The sequence below is a fragment of the Hemicordylus capensis genome, chromosome 12, assembly GCF_027244095.1.
Source record: "Hemicordylus capensis ecotype Gifberg chromosome 12, rHemCap1.1.pri, whole genome shotgun sequence".
Classification (NCBI taxonomy): domain Eukaryota; kingdom Metazoa; phylum Chordata; class Lepidosauria; order Squamata; family Cordylidae; genus Hemicordylus; species Hemicordylus capensis.
This window is the reverse complement of record NC_069668.1, coordinates 11,260,779-11,271,804: the sequence shown is the minus strand read 5'-3', so window position 1 is coordinate 11,271,804 and position 11,026 is coordinate 11,260,779. Positions and strand designations below refer to the sequence as shown.

The following is an 11,026-nucleotide window of genomic DNA, read 5'->3' as shown; positions in this document are numbered from 1 at the left end:
TCTGATGCCACCCAGGTGTTTCCTGAAGAGCAGAGCTGATCCCTGGCACATGGGATGGCTCTGATCCTGACCTTTGTTCCTCCAGTTAAATAGGTGTGTAGGAGGGAAAGGAGAGAGAAAGTTCTCAGCTTGAAATTTTGAAGTGCTACTGCCAATCTTAAGTCATGGGAGCAGAGAAGGCTTCTTTATATGGAGTCAGACCCTTGGTCCATCTAGCTAGCTCAGTATTACACTGACTGGCAGAGGCTCAACTATGGAGCTATGGCCCCCATTCCGGGCCTAAGGGACATTTTGCATCACTTTCTAAATGTCTAGGAACTTGGGAAGTGGTCTTATCATTGGTCCATCTGGCTCAGTATTATCTACGCTGACTGGCAATGGCTTCTCCAAGGTTTCAGGCAGGAGTTCCTCCCATCCCTACTTCCTATTCTTACATGCTTCCAGGGATTGAAGTTGGGATTTTCTGCATGCAAGCAGATGCTCTTCCACTGAGCTATGGCCCTTTCCTCTAAACAGAATACCTTACAGTGCTCACATGTAGTCTCTCACCCAAATGCACGTGTGCACTGGGGCGGCAGGGAGGTACACTGCTGCCCCAAGAGAGACTTTTTAAATGGAGCACCTGCAGGGGAAACGCGGCGGGAGGGGTAAGGGGCACCCTCCCCCGCCCTTAAAGGTATGCCCCCCGCCTTCGAACCAACTGAACCACCGGTTGTCCGAACTGGTTCGAAGGCCCGTAAAGGGCTTCCAAACCGGTTCCATGCACATCCCAACTCCAAGGTGCCCCTCCCTGTACATTCAAATGCAAACCAGGGCAGACCCTGCGTAGCGAAGGGGACAATTCTTGCTCATTACCCCAAGGCTCTCCTCCCCAAGACAATCAGGCGGACCAACAGCCTCGTTCCTTGTGTGGCCCTGCTGGCTCTTCCCTTTGTTGGCAGCACTTTATAAACTCCTCAGGGTGTGGAGGCCTCTGTGAATCCTATTGCAATTCACAGCGTACAGACAACATTACAGCTGATAATTAGAAACAAAAAACAACAGGGCCACACAAGAGGCACATTAGCTTGTTAAACTAGTTTGTTACACAAGGTGAGGAGGTTAAGCCCCAAGCTGATGTTTCCAAGGAATCCATGGTGGTGCTGGCTGCCACATGGGCCTGTAGTGGATTTCCCAGTGCAGGAGCTTGTGTCTGGAGGTTACCAGTGGGCAGAATTCAGTTGTTGCCATTCATTTGTGTTCTTTTACAGGAGTCGGCTGGATTAGGATGGCGCCATGGAGACTGTACCACTCTCCCACCATAAAGCGGAGGAAGGCCGTAGGGTGACCAAGAGTTTGGCTATTTAAAGAGTTCATTCACACCACCGGAAACTGCCTGGGTTGTGTGAAAGCAAATTGGTTGCTTCCAGATGGTTGTGCGGCCACAATTTGGTTGTGTGGCAGCAAACAACTAGGTAGGAGGAGGGAGAAGTGATTGTGTGGAAGCAAGGAAGGAGGAAAAGCTGTGTTAGGATGGCACTGTCATATACCGAGTAAGCTACCACATACCGAGTCAGATCATTGGTCCCTCTAGCTCAGTATTGTCTGCACAGACTGGCAGTGGCTTCTCCAAGGTTGCAGGCAAGGGTCTCTCTGCGCCCTTTCTTGGAGATGCTCCCAGGGAGGGAACTTGGGACCATCAGTCCGACTTTTCAAGGATTTCCGGTTGGTACGTGAACACCAGTGGTGAACACTAATGTGTGCTTCTTGAGATGGAAGATGGATTTGGGGTCTGCAGCCCTGGAAGGCCAGTTGGGCTCCCCAGGCCTTGGTTTTGCCTTGGTAGCAATGGGTAGTACGCCTACCAGGCATAAACGCTGTTTTTAATCACTGATGGGTTAAAGAAGTTCTCTGAGAAATGGACAGCATTTTTGCTCACACTTGAGAGGTTGGGCTCATCTCCCTGCTTGGCTTTCCCAGGTGGAAACACAGGAATCAGGAAGGCAACGGCCCTGGACTTGGCCCGGAGAGGAGCCCGCATCATCCTGGCTTGCCGCCACAGAGCGCGAGGAGAGTCCGCTGCCTATGACATCAGGAGGGTGAGAGCACATCGCTTCGCTTTCCTCAAAAGGACATCCTACTGTCCATCAAACCTGAGCAGCTGGTGCCCCGATCCCTGCCAGGTGGGATGTGTGTATTCCACCTTGAACGCAGGACCCTTTGTGGTGGGAACGGAGAAGTGGGACAAGATGTGGTGGGCAACTTTTAGTTTCCATATCTCCAGAAATGGCCTGTGACTGGCACCTTCCCACACGAATCCCCCGATAATTTGCTTTCCTTTTAGTCTTAATTCACGAGACATTTCCTGATGCCACTGAGCGGGGTGGGCGGGCACCATATCCTGCACCTGGCCCTGGCCACTAACCCAGGAAGGAGCTCTCCTGGGCAGCCAGGAGAGCTGGCTGGCCTCCCTGGGCCCTCCTCTTCAGCCTCCCCACTGTTTTGACGGGCTGGTAGGAACTAGCCGCCATTCTCACCACACCTCCTCGGAGAGTACGCTGCTCGAACTTCTCTCTCTCTTCAGGCCAGCGGGAACAACGCGGTTCTCTTCATGAGCCTGGACCTGGCCAGCTTGAGGTCGCTAAATCTTGGCCCCACAAGGTTACATAAGAACAGCCCTGCTAGACCAGGCCCAAGGAGGCCCATCTAGTCCAGCATCCTGTTTCGCCCACCAGATGCAGCTGGAAGCCACAGACAGGAGGGCCTGTCCTCTCTCCTGCTGTTACTCCCCAGCAACTGGTACTCAGAGGCATCCTGCAAGTGCGGCCCCAGACACACACCCTTCCAAATGGGGCCACATGGCCCCATTTGGGAGACCACACCCCCGCATCTGACATCAGATGTGGGGGCATGGCTAGCCAAGTCCTGGCATCTGATGTCAGACATGGGGGGGGCGAGATCAGGGGGCCGCCGCCGCCACTGCACATGGACCGCTACAAGCCTCCCTACGCTTCTGTTAAAAATTACACTAAAAATTGCAAATTAAAACAGATAATGGAAAGGAAATAAAGTAAACTACAGAGCAAATGCCCGGCGGAAAAGGAAGGTCTTCATTAAGAATTTAAAGACTGGTAAAGAGGGGGCTAGACGAATCTGAAGGGGAAGAGAATTCCAAAGAAGTGGGGCAGCAACCGAAAAAGCCCTTTCGCAGGTCCTCGAACTCCGAACCTCTCGAAAATCAGGCACCAACAAAAGGGCCATCTGAAATGATGTAACAGGACGGGATGTAACTGCATGGTCTCGAGAGGCAATTCTTTAGAAAGGGGCCAGAATGTAACCAGAATGCAAAAAGATTCAATCCAGTGTACATTGGGAATCAACAGGAAATGCACGGAACAATCATAGAGTTGGAAGGGACCTAGCCCAACAACCCCGCTTCCCTTCTTGAATTTTGTGGGCCTTTAGATATGACCTTTTAATAAAACCTACGGTTGTTCATTAGATGCTTGTCTTACTTCATACCATTCCACTCCTTCACAGAGCTTAGCCCTTCAGTCTAAAGATCTCACAAGTTATGTGTGTTTTCCCCCAAACTGCATTCGTAACATTGTGTTTTGCAAACTCAACAGTCCAGCAAATCACAGCACACCCTACTCACTTCCTGGTGTCCATGATGGAGCGTGACAGTCCCAAAATGATGACCTGAACTCAGAGTAAGTAGGCAAGCTGTGACATTTAAATTGGACCGAGGGATATCTGTCATGGCCTCCCACTGACTATTTTTGAAGCGCAACCTTTTAAACAAGAATTTAAAAGGCCCTTTGGAGCGGGCTTCGCGGAAATAGTCGAGTGGCTCCTGGTCTTACAATATGGAGACACGGGTTGGAAGAATCGTGTATGAAATGAAATGACCCTGTTGGAACTCAAAGCATGTAAGGGCTTGAGTTGGTACTGCCACAGCAAGAACTGAAATCATAGGAACATAGGCAGCTGCCATATACTGAGTCAGACCATTGGTCTATCTAGCTCAGTATTGTCTTCACAGACTGGCAGCAGCTTCTCCAAAGTTGCAGGCAGGAGTCTCTCCCAGCCCTATCTCGTTGGAGATGCTGCCAGGGAGGGAACTTGGAACCTCTGCATGCAGGTGCTCTTCCCAAAGCAGCCTCATTATCCCCTAAGGGTTATACTATCTTGCTGTGCTCCCACAGGTCGTCTCCCATTCCGATGCAAACCAGGGCAGACCCTGCTTAGCAAAGGAGACCATTGGTAGTTGCTACCCCAAGACCAGCTTGATTGAGCCGGGAGTTCCATCGAGAGGAGTTTGTTGAGAAGCTCGTGGAGTGAGTGGTGCGCCCATGAAGGCTGTGTCAGCAAGGAGGAGGGTCCCTCCAGCCGCCGCCCCCCCCGCCCTCCAATCGGGCAGCAGGGAGGAGCCCAAGGAAGGCGGCCAGGAGAGCAGGTCTTGCGCTCTGGATCGCGGCGGCGGCGGCAGCAGTTTTTGAGGCACAGGCGCCGGAGGCGGAGGCGGAGCCCAGCAGGCAGCAGACAGAGCAGGCAATCATGGTGGCCACGGCGTTGGCGGGGCTGGCGCTGCTGCTGGGCCTCTACGCCTGGCTCTACCACAACGTCCTGCAAGGGACCCGATGCAGGAACGAGACCGGCCTCCGCGGCAAGACGGTTCTCATCACAGGTGAGCGCCAGCGGGTGGGGAAAGGGACCACAACTCCCATCGGCCCCGGCAGCAGTGGTGGCGCTTTGTTTTCGCTGCCGGGGGTGCGGGTGGCGGAGCTGGGCTTCCGAGCCCAGTGCTCCTGCTGCGTTTTCGGCCTCCTCGGGCCACGGGGGTGCCGAGCGCTTCTTCCCGCGGACAAAGCATGGCGCGCCGCCTGCCTGCCTGCCTCCCAGGTGTTTGCGCCCTGCTGGCTGCCGCCTCTCCGCTCCAAAAGGGTCCTCCTCGCCGGGTGGATGATGGCCGTGCAACCCCCCCAAAAAGCGAGGGCGGCTTTCCCCCCCCTACCTTAGGGGATGGGGCTGCTTTGGGAAGGGTATCTGAAGGTCTCGGGTTCAATCCCTGGCAGCATCTCCAGGTAGGGCTGGGAGCAACTCTTGCCTGTCGCCTTGGAGAAGCCATTGCCAGTCTGTGTAGGCAATACTGAACTAGATGAACCAAAGGCCTGACTCAGTACATGGCAGCTTCCTATGTTCCCAAGGAAGTTCTTTGGGAAGTGGACAGCGTTTTTGCTCGCACTTGAGAGGCTGGGCCACTCCCGGGCTCATCTCCCTGCTTGGCTTTCCCAGGTGGGAACACGGGAATCGGGAAGGCGACGGCCCTGGACTTGGCCCGGAGAGGAGCCCGCATCATCCTGGCTTGCCGCCACAGAGCGCGAGGAGAGTCCGCTGCCTATGACATCAGGAGGGTGAGAGCACATCGCTTCGCTTTCCTCAAAAGGACATCCTACTGTCCATCAAACCTGAGCAGCTGGTGCCCCGATCCCTGCCAGGTGGGATGTGTGTATTCCACCTTGAACGCAGGACCCTTTGTGGTGGGAACGGAGAAGTGGGACAAGATGTGGTGGGCAACTTTTAGTTTCCATATCTCCAGAAATGGCCTGTGACTGGCACCTTCCCACACGAATCCCCCGATAATTTGCTTTCCTTTTAGTCTTAATTCACGAGACATTTCCTGATGCCACTGGGGGGGTGGGCATATCCTGCACCTGGCCCTGGCCACTAACCCAGGAAGGAGCTCTCCTGGGCAGCCAGGAGAGCTGGCTGGCCTCCCTGGGCCCTCCTCTTCAGCCTCCCCACTGTTTTGACGGGCTGGTAGGAACTAGCCGCCATTCTCACCACACCTCCTCGGAGAGTACGCTGCTCGAACTTCTCTCTCTCTTCAGGCCAGCGGGAACAACGAGGTTCTCTTCATGAGCCTGGACCTGGCCAGCTTGAAGTCGGTGCGGGTTTTTGCAGAGACCTTCTTGCGATCGGAGCCCCGCCTGGACATTCTCATCAACAATGCAGGTGAGAACATCACACCTAAAGCCACAGGCAGGGGGCTCTTCTTGCTGAACGCAGGCACAGATGTGGGTGACAGCCCCAGACCTTTGACTCCTGCTCTGGTAATCATTGTCCGGGAAGTTCTTTGAGACAGGAAGGACTTCGTGTCCAGTTGCATTTGTGGGTGGTTGGTTGGTTGGTTTGAATACCGCCCCAAACTTGCGTTCCTGGGCAGTTTACAACAATACAACAAAAGCAGTAATTCAAACACTTTAGAATTCACATTAAGGTCTAGTTAAAAGCTTGGGGGAACATCTTCTTCAAAGGTGTCAGAGATGGGGAGGCTTTTCCTTCAGCAGGGGGTGCATTCCAAAGCTTCGGGAAGGCAACAGAGAAGTCACTGGATGAGCCCACTGGATGGTGACTCTGGGCCAGTCACTTCTCTCTCAGCCTAACCTACCTCACAGGGTTGTTGTGAGGAGAAACCTAAGTATGTAGTACACCGCTCTGGGCTCCTTGGAGGAAGAGCAAGGTATAACTACGAACCACAGGAAGAGTTGTTATAAGAAAAAGCAAACTATTAACTGTCGTTTTCTAACCATAAGATAAGAAAGAACTCTGTTAAATGTTTGAAGTATACTGGTTGAACCTAATACTGTCTCTTGCTTTTATTAACTGAATGCTGTTAGGATTTTTAGTAAAAATAAATACTGTCAATTGTTCATCCCTTGTCTGTGTGCTTTCATGAGTCTTGGGGGGGGGGGGGCAAAACGAGCTATGCATAGGCAAGAACCTAGTCCCTTTGAGAACTTCTGAGTTTTTCATTCCCCATATGCAAAGGGAGAACTCCGAAGTATCTGATTTCTTATATTAGCAACCCTCCTTCCAGCCTTTTGTGCATTTTCAAAGCTGGCAAAAGTTAACTTTGGAAGGGGGCTCACCCCCACCAGGGCCACAAGGCAAAGGCGTATTTTGCACCTCACCTCGGGCACCACAAAACATCGGGCCACCCCTGGGGCCAGAAAAAATGTCCCCACAGGCCAGCTCTAGCCCCCGGGCCTTAGGTTGTGCAGGTCTGGTTTAATGCAAAGTGTTTTGTTGGCAGGAATTGCCGATGGAGGAAGAAGTGAGGATGGCTTCAACCTGGCATTCCAGGTGAACCACCTGGGTCACTTTCTTCTGAACCATCTCCTTCTGGATCGGCTGCAGCACTGTGCGCCTAGCCGCTTGCTGGTCGTTGCTTCAAATGCTCATCTACCCGGAAAGATCGACTTCCAGAATGTCCACAAGCCCGTGGCTGGGGTGTTGAAAGCATTTCAGTCTTATTGCAATAGCAAACTGGCTAATATCTTGTACGCCCGCGAGCTGGCCAACAGGTTGGAAGGGACCAAGGTGACCTGCTATGCCATTCATCCAGGTGGGTGTGGATCTGGTACTTTCAGGTCTGATAGAGCTAGAGAATAATCATCCTTTAAGAGCACCCTACAAACTTATTTGTTTGGCCTGGCCTTCCAAAGCTTGTAAAGTGTTGTAGTTTTTTAAAAAGAATTTGAATTGGTTTTCAATGGTTCTGATTGTTCTTGAATTGTTTTTATATTGTTTTTAGTACTATGGTTTCAATTGTGTGATTTTATGTCTTTTTAAAAGTTGTTTTGTTTTTTTTAAACCTAGAGCCTCTGGATGGGGTGGTTTATAAATGTAATAAGTAATAATAATAATTAATAACAACAAAGATTGGTGGGACTATAAAATGGGGAAAGTGGTAGAAAATGAAGATGCAAAAATATTATGGGACTTCCGACTACAAACAGACAAACATCTGCCACACAATACACCAGATATAACTGTAGTTGAGAAGAAAGACAAACAAGTTAAAATAATTAGCATAGCAATACCAGGGGATAGCAGACTAGAAGAAAAAGAAATAGGAAAAAACAAAATACAAAGATCTACAAACTGAAATTGAAAGGCTGTGGCAGAAGAAGACCAAAATAATCCCAGTGGTAATTGGCGCTCTCGGTGCAATTCCAAAACAACTTGAAGAGCACCTCAACACCATAGGGGCCACAGAAATCACCATCAGCCAATTACAAAAAGCAGCTTTACTGGGAACAGCCTATATTCTGTGACGATATCTAGAATAACAGCAACAACATTGACAATAAAATCCAGCCATCCCAGGTCCTTGGGAAGGACTCGATGTCTGGATAAAACAAACCAGTCAATAACACCTGTCTGACTGTGTAAACAACAACAACAGCAAAAACAATACTACAACAACAACTACTACTAATAATAATAATAATAGTTCCGTTAACTTTGACCTGGAATTAGTGTTCTGCTAGAAATCTTCACCCAGGGCTAATTTGGGAGGAGAGCTGGTCTTGCGGTAGCAAGCCTGACTTGTCCCCTTATCTAAGCAGGGTCCTCCCTGGTTGCATAGGAATGGTAGACTTGATGTGTGAGCACTGGAAGAGATTCCCCTTAGGGGATGGATCTGCTCTGGGAAGAGGATCTAGGTTCCACGTTCCCTCCCTGGCAGCATCTCCAACGAGATAGGGCTGAGAGAGAGAGACTCCTGCCTGCAACCTTGGAGAAGCCGCTGCCAGTCTGGGTAGACAATTTTGAGCTAGATGGACCAATGGTCTAACTCAGTATATGGCAGCTTCCTGTGTTCCTAATTACAGTTGCATGCTGAGAATAGGATGCTGAGGCTGTATGCTTGTGGTTATAACTGCTCAATGCACTGAAACATGCTTTGCATTGAGTCGCCTGGGTGGACGCTTGTCCTTTGAATGGACTGAACGGAGGCACCACGGGCCTCACTCGCATCCTATTGCATACCGTTCTCACGGGCGCCCTATGAAGTATTTGCTTTCTGAGCAAATACAACATGTTTGTTTTCTGGCAGCCCTTGAACTCCCATCCTCAGGAACAGACACGGCCATACCTTCTGGTTGTAACAACAACTGTGTTGTTTTCCTTTCAGGGTCTGTTAGAACTGAAATAGTTCGCAGCATTCCCACCTGGATGAAGCCATTTTATTTCCTCTTCTCCTGGCTCTTCTTCCGAGACCCGACAGGCGGAGCTCAGACTTCCATCTACTGTGCCACTCAGGAAGGGATTGAGATGTTCAGCGGGCGCTATTTTGTTGATTGTGAGCTCCAGGATCCCTGGCCCCATGCCTGCGATGACGCTGTGGCCAAGAAGCTTTGGGAAGTCAGCGAGAAGCTGTTGGGGCTACCTCCAGGTGGACCTCATGATCCGCTGGGGCTCCTTTCCCGCAGATAACAAAACCGCAGGTGATGAATCACTGAGTATGGGAACGCCAGGGTTAGGGTCCCAGACTCAAACAATCCAACCAATAAAAGAATACAACCATGGGCAATGGGTCTAGCATGCTATGCATGCTACCTGGCATCCAGCAGTGCCTCCCAAATGCCCATGGTTGTATTCTTTTGGTTGGTTGGATTGTTTGAGTCTGGGACCCTAAACCTGGCATTCCCATACTCAGTGATTTGCATTTGTATCTATCAAATGCACAGGGCATGAGTGGTTTAGAGGTAGTACTTTAGAACTGCCTGCTGGATGCATAGAGTATCTTGCACTGAAAATTCTGGCGTCTGTGGGTTCTGCCTGTCTTTCTATCCCTGCTCCCTCTGGTTTATCTTCTGTGAGGCCTTAAATTTCTGGAAACAACTCTGGGAAAGTTTTGTACAAAAGTGTTTGTATGTATTGGCAGGGCGGGGGAGGTGTTTTGCCCACTTTTCTTTTGTGAGGCCTCGGATTTCTGCGATTTTCTGGAAACAACTTTTTGCAATAAAATTTTCTGGAAACAACGTTTTGCAATAAAATGTATGGGGCTTTTGGTCTCCTTCCTCCTTCCGTGTTTTCAAACACAGTCATACCTTCTGAACCTTGAAAGATTCCAAGAAGAATCCCTCTCCTACATTGTAGGAGGATAGCCTTTTAGATGGCTTGTGATCCACTTGCTCCCGTAGACAGGGCCGAATGCAAATGAGTAGTATCTCCAAGATGCCGCGGGAGCCGTCCTGTCTCACTCCTGGCAACAGGCCCTCGGAAGAGTCCTGGCTCTTTTCAGGCAGCCGTTGGAATGTTGTCACCAGGCTGTGGGCCTGAAATGTAGCATGTAGAAGATGCTTCTCTGTTATCCAGGTGCAGGAAAATAGCCAGGCTCTTTCAGTCTAGAGGCCGGGTCCTGCGTGCCAGTTCCAGAGGCTGATCTTGCATGTCTGAACTCTCTCTCCCTGGGACTGAAGTGCTTATAGCTCACTTAGAGGCATGGCTCAACTCCCAGAGTCTCTCAGAACAGCTCTGGGTTACATTCTTCAGATATCTAATATACATGCGCTGTCTAGGTTTATTAGCACTTAACAGGAAACATCATGGCACGACTTGCTTATAAGAAGCCTCTTGCCAAACACTGAGGCCATTCACACAACCAAGAGCTGTGTTCTACCCTGGTTTGAGAGCTGTGTGTGCTCCCATTTCTTGCTTGTGTGGAAGCAAGGTAAGAGGGAAACCTGGGAGAAGTGATGGTGTGGAAGCAAGGTAGGAGGAGAACTAGCTAGGTTTCCTCCTACCTTGCTTCCGTACCATCACCTACCCAGCTTTTCCTCCTACCTTGCTTCCTCAACATCACTTCTACCTAGGTTTCCTCCTCCTTTGCTTCTGCACCGTCACTTCTATCCAGCTATTCCTCCTACTTTGCTTCATCAACATCACTTCTACCCTGGTTTTCCTCTTCGCTTGCTTCCACACAACCGGAAATTGGGAGCGCGCACAGCTCCCAAACCCAGGTAGAACACAGTTTTTGATTGTGTGAATGACCTTACTCGGTGTGCTAAACTGTGGTAATGGTTCATCAGTAGTGGATACAAAATTGTAAGCATCCGCCATATATATATTTTAACTGCAGGTGTGGCTCAAGAGAACAAAAACAGAAGCCGAAGACTGCATTTACTGGTCTCTTCCTGTTCGCAGCTACTTACTCTCTCTGGCTTATAAACACAGACATATACTTTGACCTGAG

The 11,026-nt window shown here is 50.4% G+C and overlaps 1 protein-coding gene across 2 annotated transcripts; it reads left to right on the top strand.

The window, feature by feature from the left end:
* The first annotated feature begins 24 nt into the window (after nucleotides 1-24).
* Nucleotides 25-9,812, top strand: DHRS13 (dehydrogenase/reductase 13). Of its 2 annotated transcripts, XM_053274658.1 has the most exons (7): nucleotides 25-2,078; nucleotides 3,609-3,692; nucleotides 4,188-4,669; nucleotides 5,278-5,396; nucleotides 5,874-5,997; nucleotides 7,079-7,390; nucleotides 8,963-9,812. In XM_053274658.1, the coding sequence occupies exons 3-7, from the start codon at nucleotides 4,540-4,542 to the stop codon at nucleotides 9,262-9,264; spliced, it is 987 nt and encodes a 328-aa protein (XP_053130633.1). In that variant the 5' UTR covers nucleotides 25-2,078; nucleotides 3,609-3,692; nucleotides 4,188-4,539; the 3' UTR covers nucleotides 9,265-9,812. The 2 variants fall into 2 exon arrangements, with proteins under 2 accessions (XP_053130633.1, XP_053130635.1); XM_053274660.1 differs by lacking the exons at nucleotides 25-2,078; nucleotides 3,609-3,692; nucleotides 4,188-4,669 and adding an exon at nucleotides 4,751-4,884.
* Nucleotides 9,813-11,026: the final 1,214 nt, after the last annotated feature.

What these genes read in the sequence shown, in the direction of transcription:
- DHRS13 (XM_053274658.1), top strand. Translation starts at nt 4,540, where the DNA reads ATGGTGGCCACGGCGTTGGCGGGGCTGGCGCTGCTGCTGGGCCTCTAC. An exon ending in CTGCCTATGACATCAGGAGG is followed by an intron (nt 5,397 to 5,873) that starts GTGAGAGCACAT and finishes CTCTCTCTTCAG; the next exon opens with GCCAGCGGGAACAACGAGGT. An exon ending in CTGCTATGCCATTCATCCAG is followed by an intron (nt 7,391 to 8,962) that starts GTGGGTGTGGAT and finishes TTTTCCTTTCAG; the next exon opens with GGTCTGTTAGAACTGAAATA.